Here is a 24865-nt window from a genome sequence, read left to right on the forward strand (position 1 = left end):
TTCAGGTTTAATTAAAAAGTTAAATTAGGCCCTCAAAGATATTTTTAAGTTCTGTGAAAGTTTAAACTGGAACAGTTTAAATTATCTAAATATCTCTGAACGTGACAGGCTGCCTGGTGAAGTTGTCAAAATTCACTTCGGCTTGAAATGCGTTTTATGGATTATTTTTTATTTCTTTATATAATAAATGTTCAAAAAATAATAATTTTTTCTACATAACTTATAAAATAAATTAAAGGAATAACTTCAGTATACGCATTTTTTAATAAAACGAAACCCATTGTAAAATCCAATTTATTTTTTTAATTGGGCATAATTTAATTGTATCCGATTATAAACTTTACGTGACGTATCTGAAAAAACTCCCTCCTCCCGTTTTCTCCAAAGGGATCACAAATATCGGCTTTTATACGCGACATTTAATTAGCTTTACCGATATACTACTACATCCCGATGTAGTTAAAATAAATTGGAGGTTATTCAAACGAATAAGCCGAGTTACATAAAGGAAAAAATTTTATTCAGAGAACATCTTTATTCACATCATCGCAATATTCCCTTTCTTAGATTGAGCTAATTTCCTTTCAGAAAAATTTAAAAATATTGAAAACTTCAAATTCAAAAAGCTTTTTACTAGTAAATCTAGTAGTAAAGTCCAGTGCAACGATATGTTAGAATGGTCACCCATCAAAACACCAGTATTTTACTTCTCAAACAATGTAAATAGAAGGTGGATGACATTGTTTGGCAGGTGGAATGCTGGTGTTTTGACGGGTGACCATTCTAATATATCGTTGCACTGGACTTTAAATATCGTAAATATAATTGTTGTAAAGTTTTAGTCTATATTACGAGATCTCTGCAGTTCTTTCTTTCTTTACTTTAATTTTGTCCAATCATTGATTTCGTCGTTTTTCATTTTTCTTATGTATCATACATTATGAAAAAATCCATGTAAATTTAGCATCAAACTAATGAATTAAACTCAAGTTAGCAATAGAAATAGCCAAGGACGAGGGAAAGAGCAAGAAATAAGAATAAAATTTATAGAATTAGAATATAAGAATAAAAATCAATTAAATAAATAAAACATTAAAATATCAAGCTATAATCGGATCTTAGAAAAAATTTAGAAACAACCTATTCAAAATTTGCCTTTTTTGATCCTTAAATTCGCCTCAAAAATTGCAATATCTCAGGAACTGTTATAGGTACAATCTTCTGGACAGTCTTAGTGGCTTCGTAAAGAAACCGTTAAAATTTTGAGGACTGATGTACTAATTTTACCACAATTGTCGTTTTTAAAAACTCAAAATTCGGCTCAAAAGCCTTTTAACGTTAAAAATGATGAAAGAAGAACTAACGATGATAAAATCTTGAAATATTGTTCTCCGAAAGATTCTTCAGCAAAAATGAGTCTTTCCAAGCTTCTCTATAATCATTTTTAATAAATTTATTATATTTGATAAAAAAAGTACAAAAAATTGTATATTTTTCAAAATTAGTAATAAAAGATTTTTTTTTAATGATCAGAACACAACAGAAAAATATCAAATTAAGAGGGTTTGTTTGTTTGTTAATTTAAATTTTTGGAATAATTCCAGGCACTCATATTCAACGAAAATCAAAATCAACAAAAAGCAATTTTCAACTAGCAAACTTTCAAAAACCGTCAAAGGGTGTCATAAAGTGGTTTTTAGGTAAAAAATTAATATATCATAATTCAAATTCAAAACTCTAAATTTATCATATTGCTATTGAAAATTGACTCGAAGACGATTATTGAAAATTCTCAAATTAATTAGTTAATGACTTAAACGTCTAATTAACAATGTTTTTAATTAATCAACTAACTTTCATTTAAAAAAACTAATTTTTTGAAACACATGTAATTTTGAAAAAAAATCGATGTATATTTAGCATCAAAGTAATGAATTAAACTAAAGTAAGAATATTTTAGATAACCTAAAAATGCTGTGTTCCAGAGAAGTTAAAAGTGAAAAATTCATATTGAGAAGAAAAATTATAAATCCTGTGGTAAAACGTGTTGGGTTGTACTTATAGTTATATTCAATTTTTCTACATTATAAATATTACATTAGATTATAATTTTTCACGAAAATATTTTTTTTTATTTAAACTATCTACACAACTTTTCACCTCATAGAATACAAAAACTCTAAAAAGATTATAATCGGATCTAAAAAAAAAATTAGGAACTACAGCCCTATTCAAACATTTCAAAATGTGCCCTTTTTGATCCTTAAATTCGCCTCATAAATTGCAATATCTCATGAACTATTCTGGATAAGACCATCTGGATAGTCTTAATGGATTTAAAAGACTAAGAAGATCAATAAATCTTTAAAATTTTGAGGATTGGGGCACTAGTTTTACCAAAATCGTCATTTTTCAGAATTAAAAATTCCTAAATTTTAGGAGTTTTATTTGAAAAAAATCAAAGTTTAGCGTCAAAAATTACGAATATAAACCTGACGTCGATAAAACTTTGAAAAATTGTGAAATTCTGCTCTCCGAAAGTTTCTCCCGCAAAAATTACCCTTTTCAAGCTTTTCGGTAATAATTTTTATTATATTTCGAAAAATGTATAAAAAAGTAGTAAATTTTTCAAAATTAATAAAAAAAAAAGAAAAATATCAGATTAAGAGGGTTTGTTTGTTTGATGATTTAAATGTTGAGTAAATGCCAAGCACTCAAACTCAAAAAAAGCAATTTTAAACTGAAAAATTTTAAACTGACCAGGGATGTTAAGGTGGTTTTTAGGTAAAAAAGTAATCTTTTAATAAATATTTCATTATTTTAATATAAAACATCAAATTTATCATATTGTTAATGAAAATTCCATTAATTTTTATTTTTTTTAAATGCTTAGATAGGTGTCTAATGGAGAAGAATATATGTGCAAATTTTTAAAACTGTATTTTAAGTGGTTTTTAAGTTATGGTCATTTTGTGGATTTTCATAAAAAAAAATCATGGTCCTCAAAAAACATATTTTTTTTAATTCGTTGCAATACTTTTTAAAAACGCTGAAATAGGTGTCCAATCAATTTAATTGAAGAATATGCGTATTAATTTTGAAAACTGTATTCTAAGTGGTTTTTAAGTTATGGTCATTTTGTGGATTTTCATTAAAAAAAAATCATGGTCCTCATAAATTATTTTTCTTTTTAATTTTTTGAAATATTTTTAAAAAACGGTGAAATAGGTATCCAATCAAATTTTAATTGAGGAATATGTGTATTAATTTTGAAAACTGTATTTTACGTGGTTTTTGAGTTATGGTCATTTTGTGGATTTTCATAAAAAAAAAATCATGGTCCTCAAAAAATATTTTTCCTTTTAATTTTTTGCATTATTTTTGAGAAACGGTGAAATAGGTATCCAATCAAATTAATTGAGAAATATGCGTATTAATTTTGAAAACTGTATTTTACGTGGTTTTTGAGTTATGGTCATTTTGTGGATTTGCATTAAAAAAACATCATGGTCCTCAAAAAATATTTTTCCTTTTAATTTTTTGCATTATTTTTGAGAAACGGTGAAATAGGTATCCAATCAAATTAATTGAGGAATATGCGTATTAATTTTGAAAACTGTATTTTACGTGGTTTTTGAGTTATGGTCATTTTGTGGCTTTTCATTAAAAAAAAATCATGACTCTAAAAAAATATTTTCTTTTAAATTTTTTGTTTAATTTTTGAAAAACACTGAAATAGGTGTCTAATCAATTTAATTGAGGAATATGTGTATTAATTTTGAAATCTGTATTTTAAGTGGTTTTTAAGTTATGGTCATTTTGTGGATTTTCATTAAAAAAAAATCATGGTCCTCAAAAAATTTAATTTTTTTATTTTTTGCAATTATTTTAAAAAACGCTGAAATTGGTGTGCAATCAATTTAATTGAGGAATAGGTCTAATAATTTTAAAAACTGTATTTTAAGTGGTTTTTGAGTTATGATCATTTTGTGGATTTTCATTAAAAAAAATCATGGTCCTCAAAAAATATTTTTCCTTTTAATTTTTTGCAATATTTTTGAAAAACGGTGAAATAGGTATCTAATCAAATTAATTGAGGAATATGCGTATTAATTTTGAAAACTGTATTTTAAGTGGTTTTTCACTTATGGTCATTTTGTGGATTTTCATTAAAAAAAAATCATGATCCTCAAAAAATATTTTTCCTTTTAACTTTTTGCAATATTTTTGAAAAACGGTGAAATAGGTATCCAATCAAATTAATTGAGGAATATGCGTATTAATTTTGAAAACTGTATTTTACGTGGTTTTTGAGTTATGCTCATTTTGTGGATTTTCATTAAAAAAACAACATGGTCCTCAAAAAATATTTTCCTTTTAATTTTTTGCAATATTTTTGAAAAACGGTGAAATAGGTATCCAATTAAATTAATTGAGGAATATGCGTATTAATTTTGAAAACTGTATTTTAAGTGGTTTTTGAGTTATGATCATTTTGTGGATTTTCATTAAAAAAAAATCATGGTCCTCAAAAAATATTTTTCCTTTTAATTTTTTGCAATATTTTTGAAAAACGGTGAAACAGGTATCCAATTAAATTAATTAAGGAATATGCGTATTAATTTTGAAAACTGTATTTTACGTGGTTTTTAAGTTATGCTCATTTTGTGGATTTTCATTAAAAAAACAACATGGTCCTCAAAAAATATTTTCCTTTTAATTTTTTGCAATATTTTTGAAAAACGGTGAAATAGGTATCCAATTAAATTAATTGAGGAATATGCGTATTAATTTTGAAAACTGTATTTTAAGTGGTTTTTGAGTTATGATCATTTTGTGGATTTTCATTAAAAAAAAATCATGGTCCTCAAAAAATATTTTTCCTTTTAATTTTTTGCAATATTTTTGAAAAACGGTGAAACAGGTATCCAATTAAATTAATTAAGGAATATGCGTATTAATTTTGAAAACTGTATTTTACGTGGTTTTTAAGTTATGCTCATTTTGTGGATTTTCATTAAAAAAACAACATGGTCCTCAAAAAATATTTTCCTTTTAATTTTTTGCAATATTTTTGAAAAACGGTGAAATACGTATCCAATTAAATTAATTGAGGAATATGCGTATTAATTTTGAAAACTGTATTTTAAGTGGTTTTTGAGTTATGATCATTTTGTGGATTTTCATTAAAAAAAAATCATGGTCCTCAAAAAATATTTTTCCTTTTAATTTTTTGCAATATTTTTGAAAAACGGTGAAATAGGTATCCAATCAAATTAATTGAGGAATATGCGTATTAATTTTGAAAACTGTATTTTAAGTGGTTTTTCACTTATGGTCATTTTGTGGATTTTCATTAAAAAAAATCATGGTCCTCAAAAAATATTTTTCCTTTTAACTTTTTGCAATATTTTTGAAATACGCTGAAATAGGTATCCAATTAATTTAATTGAAGAATATGCGTATTAATTTTGAAAACTGTATTTTAAGTGGTTTATGAGTTATGGTCATTTTGTGGATTTTCATTAAAAAAAAAACATGGTCCTCAAAAAATATTTTTCTTTTTAATTTTTTGCAATATTTTTGAAAAACGGTGAAATAGGTGTCCAATCAAATTAATTGAGGAATATGCGTATTAATTATGAAAACTGTATTTTACGTGGTTTTTCAGTTATGGTCATTTTGTGGATTTTCATAAAAAAAAAACATGGTCCTCAAAAAATATTTTTCTTTTTAATTTTTTGCAATATTTTTGAAAAACGGTGAAATAGGTATCCAATCAAATTAATTGAGAAATACGCGTATTAATTTTGAAAACTGTATTTTACGTAGTTTTTGAGTTATGGTCACTTTGTGGATTTTCATTAAAAAAAAATCATGTTCCTCAAAAAATATTTTTCCTTTTAATTTTTTGCAATATTTTTGAAAAACGGTGAAATCGGTGTCCAATCAATTTAATTGAGGAATATGCGTATTAATTTTGAAAACTGTATTTTAAGTGGTTTTTGAGTTATGGTCATTTTGTGGATTTTCATTAAAAAAAAATCATGTTCCTCAAAAAATATTTTTCCTTTTAATTTTTTGCAATATTTTTGAAAAACGGTGAAATAGGTATCCAATTAAATTAATTGAGGAATATGCGTATTAATTTTGAAAACTGTATTTTAAGTGGTTTTTGAGTTATGATCATTTTGTGGATTTTCATTAAAAAAAAATCATGGTCCTCAAAAAAAATTTGCAATATTTTTGAAAAAAACGGTGAAATATTTCTTTACTCAATTTAATTGAGGAATATGTGTACACATTTTCAAAACTAAATTTTAAGTGGTTTTTGAGTTATGACCATTTCATTACAAGAAACAATTTTCTTTACATTCTTACAGTTCTTTTAAAAACGTTTTATCTTAAATGTTTCAAAAATGTTAAATCTTAAATTGTTTGGAAAAGCTAATTTTTTTTGTAGAACTTCAACTTCTATTATTATTACATTACGCATTTGATAACCTCTTCAAAACATTGCAAGATTGTTACTTATGCCGATGATACGCAGTCCTATTCTTCATTTGACCCTAATAACCCCATTGAAGCCAGTAATGTGATAATGAACTTGCTTTAAACTATAAAAAGCATTTTATAGTTGTATTAAAATCGTCAATATCTTAATTTGAACAGGTATTTTCTAGGTCTTTAGTCCGAAGTGTAAAAGTGGTCTAAAGAAAACTTCGCTCGTTGTATTAGTATGTTCATTTCCTTTTTTAAATATTTATTACCATTTATTATTATTATTAAAACAAAATTTCCCATTAAAATTATAATATAATTTTTCTCCCTGTATATAACCATTGTGGGGCCAATATTAACTAAGTTAACCCCCTTCATCTCCCGCTCGGAAGCTCGATGCACTAATTTAAATTAAGTGGCCCCATGGGGGCATCCTCCCAAAAGGTCACGGGTCATTAGCTACGCTACATGGATTATTATATTCCCTTTATGGGTGTGTAACTAACGTCTCACTTTATATCTTCTCTCCTCGCCGTTCGGGAGATAACCACCACGAACTTTGACAAGCGGTTTAACGACCTTATGGATCTTTAATGACTGGAAGTAGGATGGTGCAAGTCAACTATCTCTACATGATTAAGGGTTGTAAAATAACCCGGGGTTCGGGTGATAAGCTTTTATGGGGTTAATTCGTTTATCGAGGTATAAATGCATAACTTAATTCGACACGAATTACCGACTATTTTTTTATATTTTACTTACGTGGTTATTCAGTAGGGGTCCGGCCACAGGGCGCACTCTATCCAAGTGATCAGATATAAGACTTCCGTTTTTGAGCTTAAAGCTCCCTCTAATATATCCTCCATGATGCTTACTATAGACACACCTAAAAATAATTATTAAATAATATTAGAAACAATTTAAAAAAAAAATCATTAAATTTAGAAATAGGGTATCCAAGTTTTTCCAATAATTCTCTCATTAAATATTTAATTTTTTTTTATTTCTCTGTTTTGCCCCTTTAATAATTTTATCATTCTGCTTCTTCTTTTCTTGCATCTATTATTTCTCTCTCGTTTCATTTTCGATACTTATCAACTATGTAAACCTACTTACACCTTCTCCTTCTCTATTAATTTCTTGACTACGAATAAACATACGTGAGACGTAAAAGAAACACCCTCAAAGAGTTAATTATTAGAATGCATGAAAAAAATTCCAGGTAATTACTAGTTCGCATAAAATTTTCATACGTAATGGCAATTTACGTCACCAGGGGGCGTAAATAATTAAAACAACCGCCCATTGGTGCCGCACGTGTCCAAGCCAATCCAATTAAATGATAAAGCGTTATATTGAGGGCCTATATTACCGCACAAGGTGCGGAATCGAAATGTATGAAATTAGTTCATGTTAATGGGAACCGTGTTACATTACTACAGATGTACAATTCTTTCCCACTTAAAATGCATCAAGGAGACACCAGTAGAATACACAATACAAAAAGTCTCAGTTTTTCTCTGTTTTTCATTTCCTCCCTGGGTGCTGAATTCAATGACGGAATGTCAATAAGTCGTTCCGACTTGAAATACGTTTGCATGCACATTGATCATACTTGGCCTACCTATGTTTACTCTCTATTACTCATAATTTTAATAATTTTCACTTGAAAGCTGAATCCATTAACATCATATAATTATTATCATCTTTTGACTTTTATTGAATAAATAGTTTCTAATAATAAATTCCTTAGTGCCGAAGCCAATTACAGAATGTCAAAATGGAGGGTATGTACCTTACTACCTAAATCAAGTCTTTTAAGCTTCTTATGTACCAACTAACTAACTAATTTAATTAACAAAGTAAAAATGTAATTATTTTGAATTGCATCCTTTCATCTTTCTCTGTCCCTCTCTTTCATATATAATCCCAAGGGAATTGGGAGATTTATGCCAAATTTTAACGTGTCTTCTTATTTAACTTATCTCAACCCTTCCATAGTGCCGAAGTTAATGACGGAATGTAATAACTAGATTTGTCTTTTCTTTTGTTGATTTGCAAGCTATTCCTACTGAATAAGATTTCTTAATTTAACATTAATATTTACTCATCATTAACATTTCTTAAGTGCCGAATCCAATGGTGGAATCCCAAGAAGAAGTATACACACTTACTAAATCAAGAATATTGCTTTTCATAGTGCCGAATGCAATGACAGAATGTTAAAAAGCGCCAAATGCAACGCAGCATGTATACAGACGTTCCACTTAAAATATATTTATATACATATTATTATCATATTGAACAAAGATAGAATGAGATCTGAGCTTTACATGGACTATAACTTTTTACTATCCTTTGCTATTCATAATTTCATTAATAGTCCTTAAGTGCTGAATCCAATTACAGAATGTCAAAATGAAGCATACGCACCTACTAAATCAAGTCTTTGTAGTTTTTTATATACTAATAAAATAGTGACTTGATATACTCGCAATTAACGAAGTAAATAAATAATTACTTAGAATGCACCCTTTCATCTTTCTATCTCTCTTTCTTTAACTTGTGTATATCCATGATAGAATTGTAAAACATATGTCACATTTTAACGTGTCTACTTTTTCAACTAATTTCAATGTCTTCCATAGTGCCGAACCTAATTCCAGAATGTCAAAATGGGGCATACGCACCTATTAAATCAAGAATGAAATAACGAATTGATTTACTCGTAATTAACGAAGTAAATATATAATTCTTTGTAATGCACCTTTCATCTTTCCCTCTCTCTTTCTCTCGAGTATAACCGCGAGGGCAAATGTATGGCAAAATTTAACGTGTTCAATTTTTTGTCTAATCTCATTGTTATTCATAGGTGCTGAAGTTAATGACGGAATGTAAACAGGGATCCAAATCCAATGACAAGATGTAAACAGGCGTTTGGCCTAAAATATATTTGAATCTACTCTTATGGTAACTTATTAAGTAAAGGTAAAATCACAGACAATCTTTACATTGCGATACTCACTATTTTATTAATATGCAATTGAGTGCTGCATCCATTGACAGAATGCAACTACTTTGACTTTCATTCATTAAAGATTTTCTGCTTTTAATTATTTCATTATAATTCGTTGTCAAAGTGCCGAAACCAATTGTAGAATGTCAGAATGGGATATTTGCACCTACTAAAACAAGCTTCTTGTGTACCAATTAAATAACGACTTGTTATCATTAAAAAAAAAATTAACTTTGTACTTACAATAATTCAAATGAATGTAAAATTATTTGTAATGGGATTTTTCATTTTCCTTCGATGCCTTCCAAAAGTGCACAAAATACACTGTGCCTTCCAAATACACTTAAAATATATTTGGATTTACTACTATTATTACATTGAATAAAGCTTTAGACTTGATATAATTAATGAAATGAATATTTATATTCATCTACATATCTTTCATAGGTGCCGAATTTAATGACGGAATGTAATCATGCATTAGACTTAAATTATAGGGGGAAACCTAAAAAGATTTACATGAAATTTCTATATTTTCTTACTCTGGTTATCAGTATTTCAATAATAATTAATTTCCTTAAGTGCTGAATTCAATAACACAACGTAACTAGTTTAATGGCTTTGACTGAATTTTAAGCCTTTAGTTCACCAATAAATACATGGATTATTTTCATTAATTTTCCATTAAGTTAGTCAAGTAGTTTTATCCTTTACGCTGCGATTTCGAAGCCTTTAAATGATATAAGAATTGACATTCTGTAATTGGATTCGGCACCTATTAAACTAGATAGAAAAATGAAAATTGAATTGTTTCACCTCTAAAATATATTATATTGACCGCGACAAGAACGTTAAATTGAAGTCATATTTATTATTTAAATGGAATTACTATTTAAATACTCTCTTAAAAAATAATATAAAAATTGACATTCTGTAACTGGATTTGGCACTTATCTAACTGAGATAAAGCAATGAAAATTGAATTATTTGACTTTATAAAGAACATTCTCCAAAATGTATCATATCGACCAGGACGCGAACGTCCAATTGACGTCAACAGAATTCCAGAAAAAAATACCCAAAAAGGAATTTTTCCAGGGATTTCTCATATGCTTCGAGTTCCTTAAATAATTTTATTACGAGATTATGTTTTTATGTTTTTGCAAACTTACTTCGTTGGCTAGGAATGTGTACGTTTCCGTAAGGAACTATTTACTTTTGGTACGATTCTTTATAAAATGGAGGAAATATTACTTGTATTTAACATTTTTGAATGTTAAGGGCATGATTATGTTTCATACTATAATGGTTTATTTAAACAGGTAATAGAGAGTCTCGAAACAGAGGAAGAATTGCAAAAAATTATTAATGAAATTCTTTATGGAAAGAAAATCAGTATGGAAAACAAAAGTGTCCAAATTTTAACTTGCTCGGTTTGCAGTAAAAAGAGTTCCTTGGTTAAGGGAATTTGTGAATTTTGTAATAGAAAACAACAGATTCTTTTAATTAGAGATGAAGCTAAAAGCAACTTGGAAAACCAAGCTAGGCAAATATCAAGTGTTAAACTCCCTCAATGGAATATAGGGGATACTGTCCGATTAAGAATTCATGATGTGGATAGGAAGGAAGAGATGAATTTATGTTTTAATATCAGTAGTGGAAGCAAATGGAGAACATGTATCGTTTGAATAAGCTGTAACTTATTAATTTATGACATATCTCTTTACTAAAATCCCTAAATGCAAATTTGACAGATTCTTAGTACAAAATCTGTCATCGTGGGACTCTTTAACTATTCAAATTTTTCCTAAATCCGTCTCTTTTAAATTTTCATCTTTAAATTTCTTTAAGTATGTTGATTAAAAAGGCAATATGACACACTTGTCATCACGTTTAATAAATGTCAATACCTTATCAATTTTTTAAATTTGCACCTCTAGTGAAAAATACTAAATACTAAATTTTACCTAAATCCGTCAACCAGAAAAAAGAGAGAGTACTGTTCGGTACGATTCGTTAATATTTTTTGCCGGCTTGTTTGCCATTGCAAATAAGGCACTTTCAATGATTGAAATTGTGATTTGAGATTGATTAAGACTGTTTTGAGGTAACGAGAGTGAAACAATCGAAGAAATGTTCTCGAGAAACCAGTTCACATTATGTGAGAACAAACTTCTGGACATTGATTAAGTGTCATCACAAAAGAAATCTTTAGATTGCCAGATTGCTACCAGCCATTCTATGTCCTGTGGTCAGGGATATAGAAGTTGCCATTGCAAAATGCATAACACTAAAATGTCGGTGTAAATCCTCAGGAGTACTATATAACTTAAAATGAGCTTATCTTGCTCAAATAAGTAATATTTTATCATTATTTTGATTAAACATTAATATTTATAACTTTTTTTGTTAAAAATTCAGGTATATAGTGTTTTTGTACCTACATTTGAATTGTACCGTTTATCCAATGGTCACTGGATAGATCTAGAATTATCCGGATAAGATACGAAGTCATTAAACTTATTTCCGTTTTACCCAGTTAAATTGGATAATAAGCAATCTAACCGGCTAAAACCAGGTTTATCCAATTTCCGGTTCTAACCGTAACATATATAATAAGAACAATAATGAACCCGAAAGTTCCCTGGGGAACACCAAATACATTAAGGACCTCAGAGAGACTATTTTATAAATGAGACTATACTATAAATGTATTTTAATCAATGATGGTTAGAAAACGAGTACTAGGAAAGATACAGGAGATTTTCATGTCAGTTCTTGTCACTAGAGAAATCCCCTAATTCTAGGTCTAAAATCTCATGAAATAACAAATGTACAGTTTTAGAGGTTTCTATAAAAAGTAGTTTAGAAGATTTTTTTTTAATTAACGTTTACTTAATGATCATAGCTTGATTAAATAAAAAATATTAACTGTAGACTCTAAGGTCGATGCTTCAAGAGCCAACTGACGTCAACCAAATTTTAAATAGCGATATCTCATAAACGAATAATGTGTTAAAAAAAATTGTGTCATTTTTTAGTTGATATTGTCTTAGACCATAAATTTAATTTCTATTATAGAGATTATTAAAAACTGAACCATACTCATTTAAATTATGCATTTAAGTTTGACCCAAAGTTCAACTAACCTCCACTTATCATTATTTCATGATTAAGGAATTAGTAAATAAATATTTTAAAACACTTTATGTACCAATAAAATAACAACTTGACATAATTACCGAATTAAATATTTAATTACTTGTAATGTACTTTTCATCATCCTCTCTCTCACTGTCGTGTGTAAGTCTGAATGAGATAAAAAAAATTTACGTGTTTGATTTTGGTCTGCATGTCTTTCACAAGTGCTGAATTTAATGATGGAATGTAAGCATGCATTTCACTTAAAATACATTTGGATACACCTTTTATATTACATTGAATAAAGATAGAATGCAACCCATTAAGGCTTATATGAAATATCTATACCTTCTGCTAATCATAATTTCATTTTTAATTAATAATTAATTTGTTTAAGTGCTGAATCCATTAACAGAATGTAACTAGTTCCATTCCTTTGACGTCCAGTTATCATTTGTTCATTATAGTTAATAAATTAAATATTTAATTATGTGTAATGCGTTATTTTATTCTGACGCACACACCCTCTCTCTCAATTGGGTAATTTATGCGAAATTTTTAAATGCCCTCCATAAGTGTCGTAAATGTATGACGTAAACAGATGTTCTACTACAAGTTCTTCTACTGACTTTTGATATTAATTATTTCGTTAATTTTTAGTTAAAAAAAAATTAAATTTTTATTTTTAAGCCTTTAAATAATATAAAAGTTGACATTCTGTAATTGGATTCGGCACCTATCAAACAATATAGAGCAATGAAAATTGACTTCAAAAGCAGGAACGAAAAACTCTCAAAATCTACAGCATCTATATAATTTAAATAACGGTTACATATGTTTCACCCGGTTAGGGCATTATCAGATCTTAAAAACTTATTAATTTAAAATAAAATTACAATAAAAAATAAGGTTTTCCTTTACCAAAAATAGGACGATACACATACATACACCTAAATGAACTCTAATTGTATACAAACAAAAAATTCCAAATATGTATAAAGATTAAAAATTTTATAATTAATACACATTGTGACATCTACAATAAAACACATTAATTTACTAGAGTGAAGTTAAGTTAGTTGCAAATTTTTATATTCTGATGGTGCGGAGTTCTATAGTTGGTTATTTGATGGCGCTGCGTCTGTAGCAATGGTACTCGTTGTAGGTTAAAAATAAAATGATATTGTTAAAAATAAAATGATTCTGTCCCGTAATTTTGTCGTTCACACATACAAAATCGGGACTTTTTATGGCTTTATTAATCTCCATCGTCTCTAAGAGATCGAGCTTTCTACCTTTATCACATTTATGTAGAATTCTGATATTTTCTTCGGGCGGGAAAGTGTGTCTATTTTCTAATAAGTGGTTGGCAAAAGCTGACTTGCTCACTACAATATCGGTGTTATGTTCTTTAATACGCGTTGCTACTTTCCTGCCAGATTGTCCAATGTACACTGCGGGGCATTCAACGCATTTAATTTCATATATCCCCAAAGAAGTGAGCGGATCCACCTTATCCTTAACCTTAACAATATGACTTTTAAGTGTCTTACTAGTTTTAAATGAGGTAATTACATTATATTTTTGGAAAAAACGGCCCAAGATATCAGAGATTGTACCAAAATATGTCAAAGATCTATGGGTAACATTAGCTTTAATATTTGTTTGAATAAAGTTAAATGAAAGCTTATTTTATTAACAAATTTATTGTATAATTGAAAATTGAATTGTTTTACCTTTTAAAAAACAAGGCTCTAAAGTGTATGATACTGACCGCGATAAGAACGTTAATTTGACGTCATATTTATTATTTAAATGAAATTATAAATTTTCTGCGACTAACGGTAATTTTTCCAAACGTTCAAGTGCCTACTACCTTCTACCTACTAAATATTTCATTAATGCTCTCTTAAAAAAATAATGAAAAAATTGACATTCTGTAATTGGATTTGGCATCTATATTTGACTTTATAAAGAACATTCTCCAAAATGTATTATATCGACCAGGACCCGAACGTCGAATTGGCGTCATGAGATTTCCAGAAAAAAAAAGGAAACACCCAAATGGAATTATAAATTCTTCCAGGGATTTCTCATATGTTCCAAGTTCCTGGAATAATTTGATTACGAGATTATTAGAAACTGAACCATATCCATTTAAATTATGCATTTAAGTTTGACCCAAAGTTCAACTAACCTCCACTTATCATTATTTCATTATTAATGGATTAGTAAATCAATACTTTAAAGCACCTTATGTACCAATAAAATTACGACTTGACATAATTATCGAAGTAAATATTTAATTAGTTGTAATGCACTGTTACGTTTGTAACTGGTTCCATTCCTTTGACGTCCAGTTATCATTTGTTCATTATAGTTAATAAATTGAATATTTAATTATGTGCAATGCGTTATTTCATTCTGACGCACACACCCTGTCTCTCAATTGGGCAATTTATGCGAAATTTTTAAATGCCCTCCGTGTTGAATTCTATGATGGAATGTATGACATAAACAGATGTTCTATGTCTACCGTCATTTTTCTAAACGTTCGAATGCCTTCTACCTACTAAATATTTCGTTAATACTCTCTTAAATAAATTATGAAAAAATTGTAATTGGATTTTGGCATCCATCTAACTGAGATAAAATAATGAAAATTGAATTATTTGACTTTATAAAGAATATTCTCCAAAATGTATTATATCGACCAGGACCCGAACGCCGATTTGGCGTCATCAGAATTCCAGAAAAAAAAAATACCCAAAAAGGAATTCTTCCAGGGATTTTTCATATGTTCCATGTTCCTGGAATAATTTGATTAAGAGATTATTAAAAACTGAACCATATACATTTAAAATATGCATTTAAGTTTGACCCAACCTCCAATTCTTCCAGGGATTTTTCATATGTTCCATGTTCCTGGAATAATTTGATTAAGAGATTATTAAAAACTGAACCATATACATTTAAAATATGCATTTAAGTTCAACCAACCTCCACTTATCATTATTTCATTATTAATGGATTAGTAATTCAATACTAGCACCTTATGTACCAATAAAATTACGACATTCTGATGCATACACCATCTCTCTCAATTGGGCAATTTAAGCGAAATTTTTAAATGCCCTTCATAAGTGTCAGGAAATTCTATGATGAAATGTATGACGTAAACAGATGTTTGACTCCAATAATCCATTAACAGAAATTAAAAACTTTTGTGTTTTGCCCTATGATTTCTTAGCCTTTAAATAATATAGAAGTTGACATTTTGTAATTGGATTCGGCACCTATCACTCTAGATATAATCATTGGAAAAAATAATTTTCCAAAATAAATTAAATCAACTGCGACACGAACGTTAAATTGATGACATATTTTCAGTGAAAAAAAGAAACACTCACTAAAAATTAATTTATTATTTGGGTGAAAGAAAATGTTCACTTGAATAATGATACAAAAATTGACATTCTGTAATTGGATTTGGCACCTATCTTACTGAAATAAAATAATGAAAATTGAATTATTTAACTTAATAAAGAACATTCCCCAAAATGTATTATATCGACCAGGACCCGAACGAACGTCGAATTGACGTCATCAGATTTCCAGAAAAAAAAAACACCCAAATGAAATTAGAAATTTTCTCCGTCGAACCGTAATAAACACCAAACTCTAGTTTCTTGTTTTTCGGTTAACCGAAATCGAATTTACGTTTTAATTTAAGTGGATAAATTCCATTTCGGACATTTTAGGATCGCAAAAGTATCGCAACGTTTTCATAAAATTACCAGGGCGACATAATTAAATTTTATTTTTAGATCGCTTTTAATTGGCTCGCGAGTGTGTTAAATTTCAACGGAACGGATCGACTTTTACGTTAATTGTTTCTGGGCGGTCCAATTAATAAAATTAAGCGATTTCGCTCAAAGAAGAAGAAACAGCGGATTTACCAGAAAGATCCCTTTATTACGCGGATCATCGTAAATCTTAAGTTTCCAATCTGCTTTTGAGGCGAACCGTGATAGCGAATGGGATTTAGAAAATTAGAATCGATGAATTATGTGTGGAACTTTCAATGGAACATTTGGATTTATGGCTTGGGACTGGAACATATGAGAAAATCATTTATTAATTGATACTGCACTTGTCTTACGTTTTATACTCATTTCATCCCTTAATTTCCATTTTATCGTTTGATATTTTTATTAATACCTAAATAGTCTTACTAACTAATTTTCCCCAAGTTTATCATAGATTTGCCTTAATACTGATTGAATTTTTTCAAGTTTACCTTTCATGTTTTTGACCAAAATATACCAGTGTGACCCACCAAACTTAAAATTTAATTGCACCCAACTAATCCTAATCCAACTAACTCTAAACTGCAATTTATGGATAATTAGTTGAACAATTTGCCGCAATTCCCAGATTGTTCGGCTAAGCCGTATACAAATAATAACCGTTGATTTACCGTTAACCAGATAATGAGTCATTAGGTAATTATCTCCTAATAAGCGGGATTTATGTTTCATTTGCTCCATGTATAACTTGTGCTTTTAGGTAAACTTTAGTGGAATTCTCACTCCATCATTGGAGAAAGCCCTTAGGACTACATTTTCAATTATTACGAACTTTAATGCATAATTTAAATGGATATAGTTCCTGTTTTAATAATCTAGTAAAGTATTTCAGGCTTATTTTACCCTTGGACATTTTTTTTTTCAAAAATCTTCTATGGAGTAGAGCTGTTACACAATTTTGGACTTTTTTTGGAAACGATATTTCCAAAAAAATCTGGTGATCTTTGGAGTCAATAAAAATCCTTAGAATAATAAAAAAACTATAATTTAAATATATTTTTGCTCCCGGCATAATTTTTTTCCATAATTTTTTCCTTAGCATTTTTTAAATGAGTACGATTCACTTATAAAAATAAATTTTTCAGTTTTTTTAATGTATCTTGCAATGTGAGATTTCCATAAAATTTATGCTTTTCTTTAGATACATTTAGTAACATTATTGCAAAAAAAACTTCATAAAACAGTTAAAAATGCATAATATAAATGGACACGACTAACTTTTTATTAAAGTTTTAATAGAAATATAATTTTTTTTAGTTTTCCAGGTTATTCCAGGCACACTTTAATCTTTAAAAATGGGTTATTTTACGGGTCGATTTTACGGGTCGGGTTTTTCTGCATTTGAGAATATTTTAGGAAAAATTTCGAAACTATTTTCCAGAAATCGTGGTGATTCTTCAACTGAAAATAAATCCTTATAAATGCATAATTTAAATGTCTACGAATCACCTTATAATAAACCGTTACAAAAAGCCTTTTTTCAACTTACTATGTTATTGGAAGCACATTTTGGATTCTAAAAATTGGATCTTAAAAGATGTTTCATTCCACAAAAATTTCAAATTATTTTTGGAAAAAATTGGGAAAAACAAGACTTGGCTTAAAAGAAGAAATTTATCATTTTTATTTATTCCAGGCAGTTTTTTTTAAATTTCAGATAGTGAAATAGCAAATTTTCTTGAATTCTAAGTCTGAACTGCCTGCAAGAATAAATTCATGATTTTTCGTTTATTCCAGGCAGTTTTTTCTTGGTTTTAGGATTCTTTTTAAAAATTCTATGCCCGATATTTTTCCTCCAGTGTTTTGAGGCAGTAGAGTAATAAATTTGCTGAAATTCTAGGCTTCAACTTCCTAGAATGATGATCTGATTTATTCAGATATGTTTCAGCCTTTGAGAATGTTTTTTTAAGGGTGTTCCTTAGGGTGGGTACAGTTCAGATTTTTTTTGTAAAAAGTTGCATAATTTAAGCGGAAGCGATTTACCTTTTAATAAATTTGAAAAAAAATATTTTCAGGCCTTCAAGTCATTCCAGACATATTTAGAAATCAAAAATTGATTTTTTTGATGTAGGTTGACTGTCATAGAATTTGAGGATTTGTTTGGGAAAATTTGAGAATTATTTTTCCAAAAATCGCGATATTTCAACTTGAAAAGGTCCTTTAGAAATGCATAATTTATATGGACACGATTCACTTTTTATTTAAGCCTTAATAAAGAGAAATTTTTCGACTGTTTAGATTATTCCAGACGCATTTTAGTTCTCGAAGATAAGAGTTTTCACTATAGGTTGGAATTTTTTGAAAATATTTAAAATTTTGGTAAAAAATTAAATTTGTGAAAAATGGGTTCTTAATGGTGTTACTAGTAAAATTTCCTTGCTAGGTTGATTGTCACGAAAAAAGAAATTTGGCAACTATATTTCCAAAAATCTCAGTATTCTTTCAACTGAATACATTTTATTGGAAATGCATAATTTAAATGGACACGAATAACTTCTTAATAAAAATATATTTGTTTAACTTTTCTAGTTGTTTCAGACAAATTTGACCATTTGAAAATGAATTATTTAAGGGTTTTTAATTGAATGGAATTACCACAAAACATGGGTATTTTTTGGAAAAGTCCGGCAACTATAAAAATCACTAGAAGTGCATAATTTAAATGGATACGATTTATTTGTTAGTAATTTCTCAATATAATAAAATTTTCAAATTTGCGCATGTTATTTTATTCCAGACACATTTTGGACTTTGAAAATGAGATTCTTTAAGGGTGTTTCATGGGGTGGAATTGACACAAAATTTCCAGAAAATTCTGATGATCTTTCAGTTTAATTCATTAAAAATGCATAATTTAAATAGATGCGGTTAACTTTTTTTTTAATTTTTAATAAAATTTATTTTCTTCCAGGTTTTCCTTTCCAAGTAATTTTAGGCAAATTTTAGTCTTCGAAAATAGTTTTTTTTATGAATGTCTTTTATCAGAAAATTTAGAAATATTTTTGGAATAATTTTGAACCTATTTTTCCAAAAATCGTAATCCTTAAACTTTAAAGAACCTTAGAAATGCATAATTTAAAAGGCCATGATTCACTTTTTATTAATTTCTTAATAAAATTGATTTTTTCAACTGAAATGTTATTCCAGGTAAATTTTAGACTTATTTTGAAAATCCGATTTTTAAGAGTGTTCCATAAAGTGGGACTGTCATCAAATTCAAAATTGCCACAAAAATTTGGGAAATGTATTCCCAAAAATGCTTAAAACATATAAGAAATCAGTTTCACTATCTGGAAACAAATCAAAAATTATTCAAACTCCCTTGAAGAAATTAATTTTTATTGTAGGAACTTGAAACCCATGAACAATCACTTAAAATGCCTGGAAAAAATTTAAAAATTACTTCAGATGTCTGGAAGAAAAGAGAAGTTATTCAAAGAGCTTAAACCTTATAAGAAATCAGTTAAACTATCTAGAAAAAAAATTAAATTTACCAAAATCCCTGGAAAAAATTAATTTTTATGCTAGGAACTTAAAACGCAAATGCCTAAAAAGAATTTAAAAATTACCCCCAGATGCTTGGACAAAAAAAAAAACTATTCCAGGAGCTTAAGGCATTGGATAAATCAATTAAACTATCTGGAAAAAAATTAAAAATTAACCAAATTCCTTGGAAAAAATTAAGCTCTGGAAACACAGGAAACAAGAGAAATTATTTCAGGAACTTGAACTACACAAGAAATCACTTTAACTGCCTGGAAACTTATACTTTTTAACAAAACCTTAATAAAAAACAATAATTTTTTCCAGCTTATTCCAGACACATTTTAACCTTTAAAGGGAGAGATGATCGTAAAGGTCAGTGCCCCTAACGAACCTCAAACAATCGGCAATAAAATAAACGAGTCGTCATTACCCGAATCCAGAACCAGAGCGAGAGACAGAGAGAGAGGTTGCTACTTGTTTGCGAGGCCTCAATAAAGATCCAGTCGGGGTGAGGATTTAAAGGGATGAGGGCTTTTTAAGACGACGGGATTGAACTTCGACAGAGAGTTGCTAAATAACTTTCTAAGAATTTATGAACAACCTATAAAAGGGGATGGGTTTAAGGGTTCTTTATTGTTAAGGATTTTCACCTAAATGTCGCGAAATTGAGTTTTAATATATGACGCGTGGAACACGCGAAGTGAAATATACGCACGAATGTATGGAAACACGCAGAGTTTTGTCTGTATGTACATATATAATATTTTGTTCAAAAAAAATCTCTCAGGGTGCGTTAGGGGAGAAAAATACATTCCTATTATAACTTAAAGCTAGCAATAACTTCGAATTCATCCCTTACTAAGATATATGCTCAATCTCGTGGTAGTAAAGCCCGCCTTTGCAGCTATTCGTAAACGAGAAATTATATTGAAATATCAATTACGTAATCTCTGACAGAAATCCAGGAACAAGGAAACTCCCTGGAGGAACATCATAAGCTTTAAACTGGATACGAAGCGACACTAAAATGAAACTTAATCCTTTTCATATCCAGTTTAAAAGGGTCGTACGTAGCTGTCATATTTGTTTTATTCACATCCGGATTAGAAGTTTATTTATGTTTTTGTTTTTCGAAGAGGTGGAGGAGGGATTGTGTAATGAAATTATTGATCCTTTGGGTTGATAATATGTTCCAGATAACAAAGGAGCCAAAACGTATATAGAATATGGGTCGATTCGGTATAAACAGAGTTTCCGAAAAATTAATAGAAGTTGCTCTATATGGGTTTATAGACAATTTTTATTTGTAGGTATTTGTTTCGTAAAAAAAACCCTTTAAGGAATATTTTTTTTTAATTATACGAAATTTTAATAGAGTTGACGCTCATTTATGTCAAAAAAATCAAATGCGATTTATGACCAATATAGTTGAAGCTAGGAGCGTCGCCCTGGAAGTCAACAGTCGGTATCTCTTGATCTACTGAACCTATGACGATCAAATAAAGTCTATTTGCAATAAAATTCCTTGCCCAACAGTCTCTATGTATATTTGTAAGTCGTTAAACTCGATATTAATTGAGATATTTGACCCTGAAGTTGTAGACCTTCTAAATGACCCGATCTAATACGAAAATTATTTGTATCGATCACATAATCTATTATACAGTCATATTACAACATTTTTTTAAGAATGTATAGTTTCAGAGTTATAACCATTTAAAGTTTGCTTGTCATTAACTGGATGGATTATTTTGTTGAAAAAAATTAAATGCAAAAATGCAAATTTTAGACCATTACAAATATTTCTTAAATAAAAAGCTTTTTCGATATTCTCTTATTCGGAGCCACATTGAGGTCCGATATTTATGTTCGTTTTTTAAGTATACATTAAATATAACATTAATTTAATGATTTTTAATCAGCATGTACATTTTTCAAGAAAAAATCATGATTTTTTGTATTTCTTGTAACGTATTAAGCAATTTTAACGAGCTCTATTTTTCGAAATTATGCATAACTTAAATGGACAAGACTCACACTTATTTATTTTTTTACATCCTAAAGATTCAGGGAAATTAAAAAATCCCTGTAATTTGTACAACAACTATAAAGCGTTTTACAGTAGACCTAAAATTTAAATGACTCCTGAAACTTACCCTTAAAATCCCTCTTTTCCAACTTTAGAGCGTGTAATGTCTGAATTACATCTTAAAAAGGTCTCTTTTAAGCCCGATCTGCAGACCTTTTGAGGCTTTATTAAATTTTTTAAATTGTCAAGAAATGGTGTATATTACAGTTTAATTAGTGGATTTGATCCAAATGAGCAGGATATAGTGCATATTGTGAGTGTAAATGAAGATCATGCTTGGAGAGGTGAATTTCCTTGTGCAGGAAAGGAATTTGGTTAATTTTTAATTTTTTTTCCAGATAGTCCAATGTTTTAAGCTCCAGGAATAGTTTTTTTTTTCGTCCAGGCAATTGGAATAACATTTCAGTTGAAAAAATTAATTTTATTAAGAAATTATTAAAAAGTGAATCATAGCCATTTAAATTATGCATTTCTAAGGATCTTTTAAAGTTTAAGGATCACGATTTTTGAAAAAATAGTTTCAAAATTACCCCAAAAATATTTCTGAAATTTTTGATAAAAGACACTCATAAAAAAACCTGTTTTCAAAGAATAAATTTGCCTGATATTACCTAGAAAACCTGGAAGAAAAAAGACACATTAAATAAAGAGATTGTGTTATGGTTATGTGATACAACAAAAACTGTTAAGAAATGGTGTATATTACAGTTTAATTAGTAAATTTGATCCAAATGAGCAGGATATAGTGCATATTGTGAGTGTAAAGGAAGACCATGCCTGGGGAGGTAAATTTCCTTGTTCAGGAAAGGAATTTACTTAATTTTTTTTTCCAGATAGTTTGATTGATTTATCCAATGTCTTAAGCTACTGAAATAGTATTTTTACGTCCAGGCATCTGGGGGTAATTTCTAAATTCCTTTCAGGCTTTTGAAGTGATGTTTGAAGTTTATTTTATTGCCGATTGTTTGAGGATCATTACGGGCACTAACCTTTACGAAAATCTCTCCCTTTAGAGGTTAAAATGTGTCTGGAATAAGCTGAAAAAATTGTTTTTTTATTAAGGTTTTGTTAGAAAGTATGAAAGTTTCCAGGCAGTTGAAGTGATTTTTTGTGTAGTTCCTGGAATAATTTTTCCGTTTTTGTTTTCAGCCGTTTTTTCTGATAGTTTCCTGTGATTCCAGATCCTAGAATAAATATTAATTTTTTTCCAAGGAATTTGATTAATTTTTAATTTTTTTTCCAGATAGTTTAATTGATTTATCTAATGCATTAAGTTCTTGGAATAGTTTTTTTTTCGTCCAGGCATCTGGGGGTAATTTTTAAATTCCTTTCAGGCATTTGAAGTGATTGTTCTTGCGTTTAAAGTTACTAGCATAAAAATCAATTTCTTCCAGGGATTCTGGTTAATTTTTAATTTGTTTCTAGAAAGTTTAACTGATTTCTCATTGGCTTTAAGCTCTTTGAATAACTTCTCTTTTCTTCCAGGCATCTGGAGTAATTTTTAATTTTTTCCAGGCATTTTAAGTGATCGTTCATGGGTTTCAAGTTCCTACAATAAAAATTAATTTCTTCAAGGAAGTTTGATTAATTTTTGATTTGTTTCCAGATCGTTTAACTGATTTCTATATGCTTTAAGCATTTTTGGAAATATATTTCCCAAATTTTTGTGGCAATTTTGAATTTCATGACAGTCCCACTTTATGAAACACTCTTAAAAATTGAATATTCAAAATAAGTCCAAAATGTACGTGGAATAATATTTCAGTTAAAAAAAATGTATTTTATTAAGAAATTAATAAAAAGTGAATCATAGCCATTTAAATTATGCATTTCTAAGGATCTTTTAAAGTTTAAGGATCAGGATTATTGGAAAAATAATTTCAAAATTACTCTAAAAATATTTCAACGTTTTTTGATAAAAGACATTCATTAAAAAACCTGTTTTTGAAGACTAAATTTGCCTAATATTACCTAGAAAATCTGGAAAATTAATTTTATTAAAAGTTAATATTTGTCTAAAACAACCAGAACAGTTAAAAAAATATATTTTTATCCAAAAATCCAGTTTATGGCTGTAATTGCAAACTATGTAGACAGCTAACATCATCAGAAGTAAGAGTATTAAAACTGAATTCAAGATTTATGAAGTTCTGTGTTAAATGCAGAAATGTTGAACTAATAACACTGCTTGAAAAGCTGATACAATGCAAGGATGAGGTGGTAAAAACCAAGTAAAAAGTTATTGAAAGTATAGATCAATAGAGAGTAAACCTAGAAGATCAAATTTTGATGTTAAGAAGTGCCCGAAAGTAAAAATTGTAAACATAGAAGAAAAACTGCTAAATAATGGGGAAGATTTTTTAGAGAAACTTGTTTATCAGAATGCTATAAACACAGATATATCTGAACGGAAAATATCGGTCGTAACACATTATAAATGGAAAATAAGAAAGGAAAGAAGAACCAAATACATACAGTCTTATGCAAAAAAAAATATAGATTGCCTATTGGTTAGAAGTCACACAAGTTCTTTTACCACATAAATCTCATGCAGTGTTTTTAAATGCTACAAATTTGGTCATCTTGCAAATGTCATATGTGGAAAATGTGTTGGTAATCATAGATTTGAGAAATGTCAATTAAATATTAAATAAAAGAGTCTGTAATCAAATAGAGCAAAAAATAAACTATCCAAATAATATTTATCGAAGCCAAAAATAGCAATCAAAAAATAAATTAAAAGCACAAATAATATACCTAAAT

General features: G+C 28.6%; 1 protein-coding gene across 11 annotated transcripts in view; it reads right to left on the reverse strand.

The window, feature by feature from the left end:
• Nucleotides 1–24865, reverse strand: part of LOC126736713 (eye-specific diacylglycerol kinase) — a 289431-nt gene that overhangs the window by 172510 nt on the left and 92056 nt on the right. For all 11 annotated transcript variants that reach the window (XM_050441217.1, XM_050441218.1, XM_050441223.1 and 8 more), the window contains one exon: nucleotides 7264–7387. In XM_050441217.1, coding sequence (XP_050297174.1) covers nucleotides 7264–7387 — 124 coding nt within the window. The remainder of the gene's footprint in view (nucleotides 1–7263; nucleotides 7388–24865) is intronic.

This window comes from Anthonomus grandis, chromosome 5 (assembly GCF_022605725.1).
Source record: "Anthonomus grandis grandis chromosome 5, icAntGran1.3, whole genome shotgun sequence".
Classification (NCBI taxonomy): Eukaryota; Metazoa; Arthropoda; class Insecta; order Coleoptera; family Curculionidae; genus Anthonomus; species Anthonomus grandis.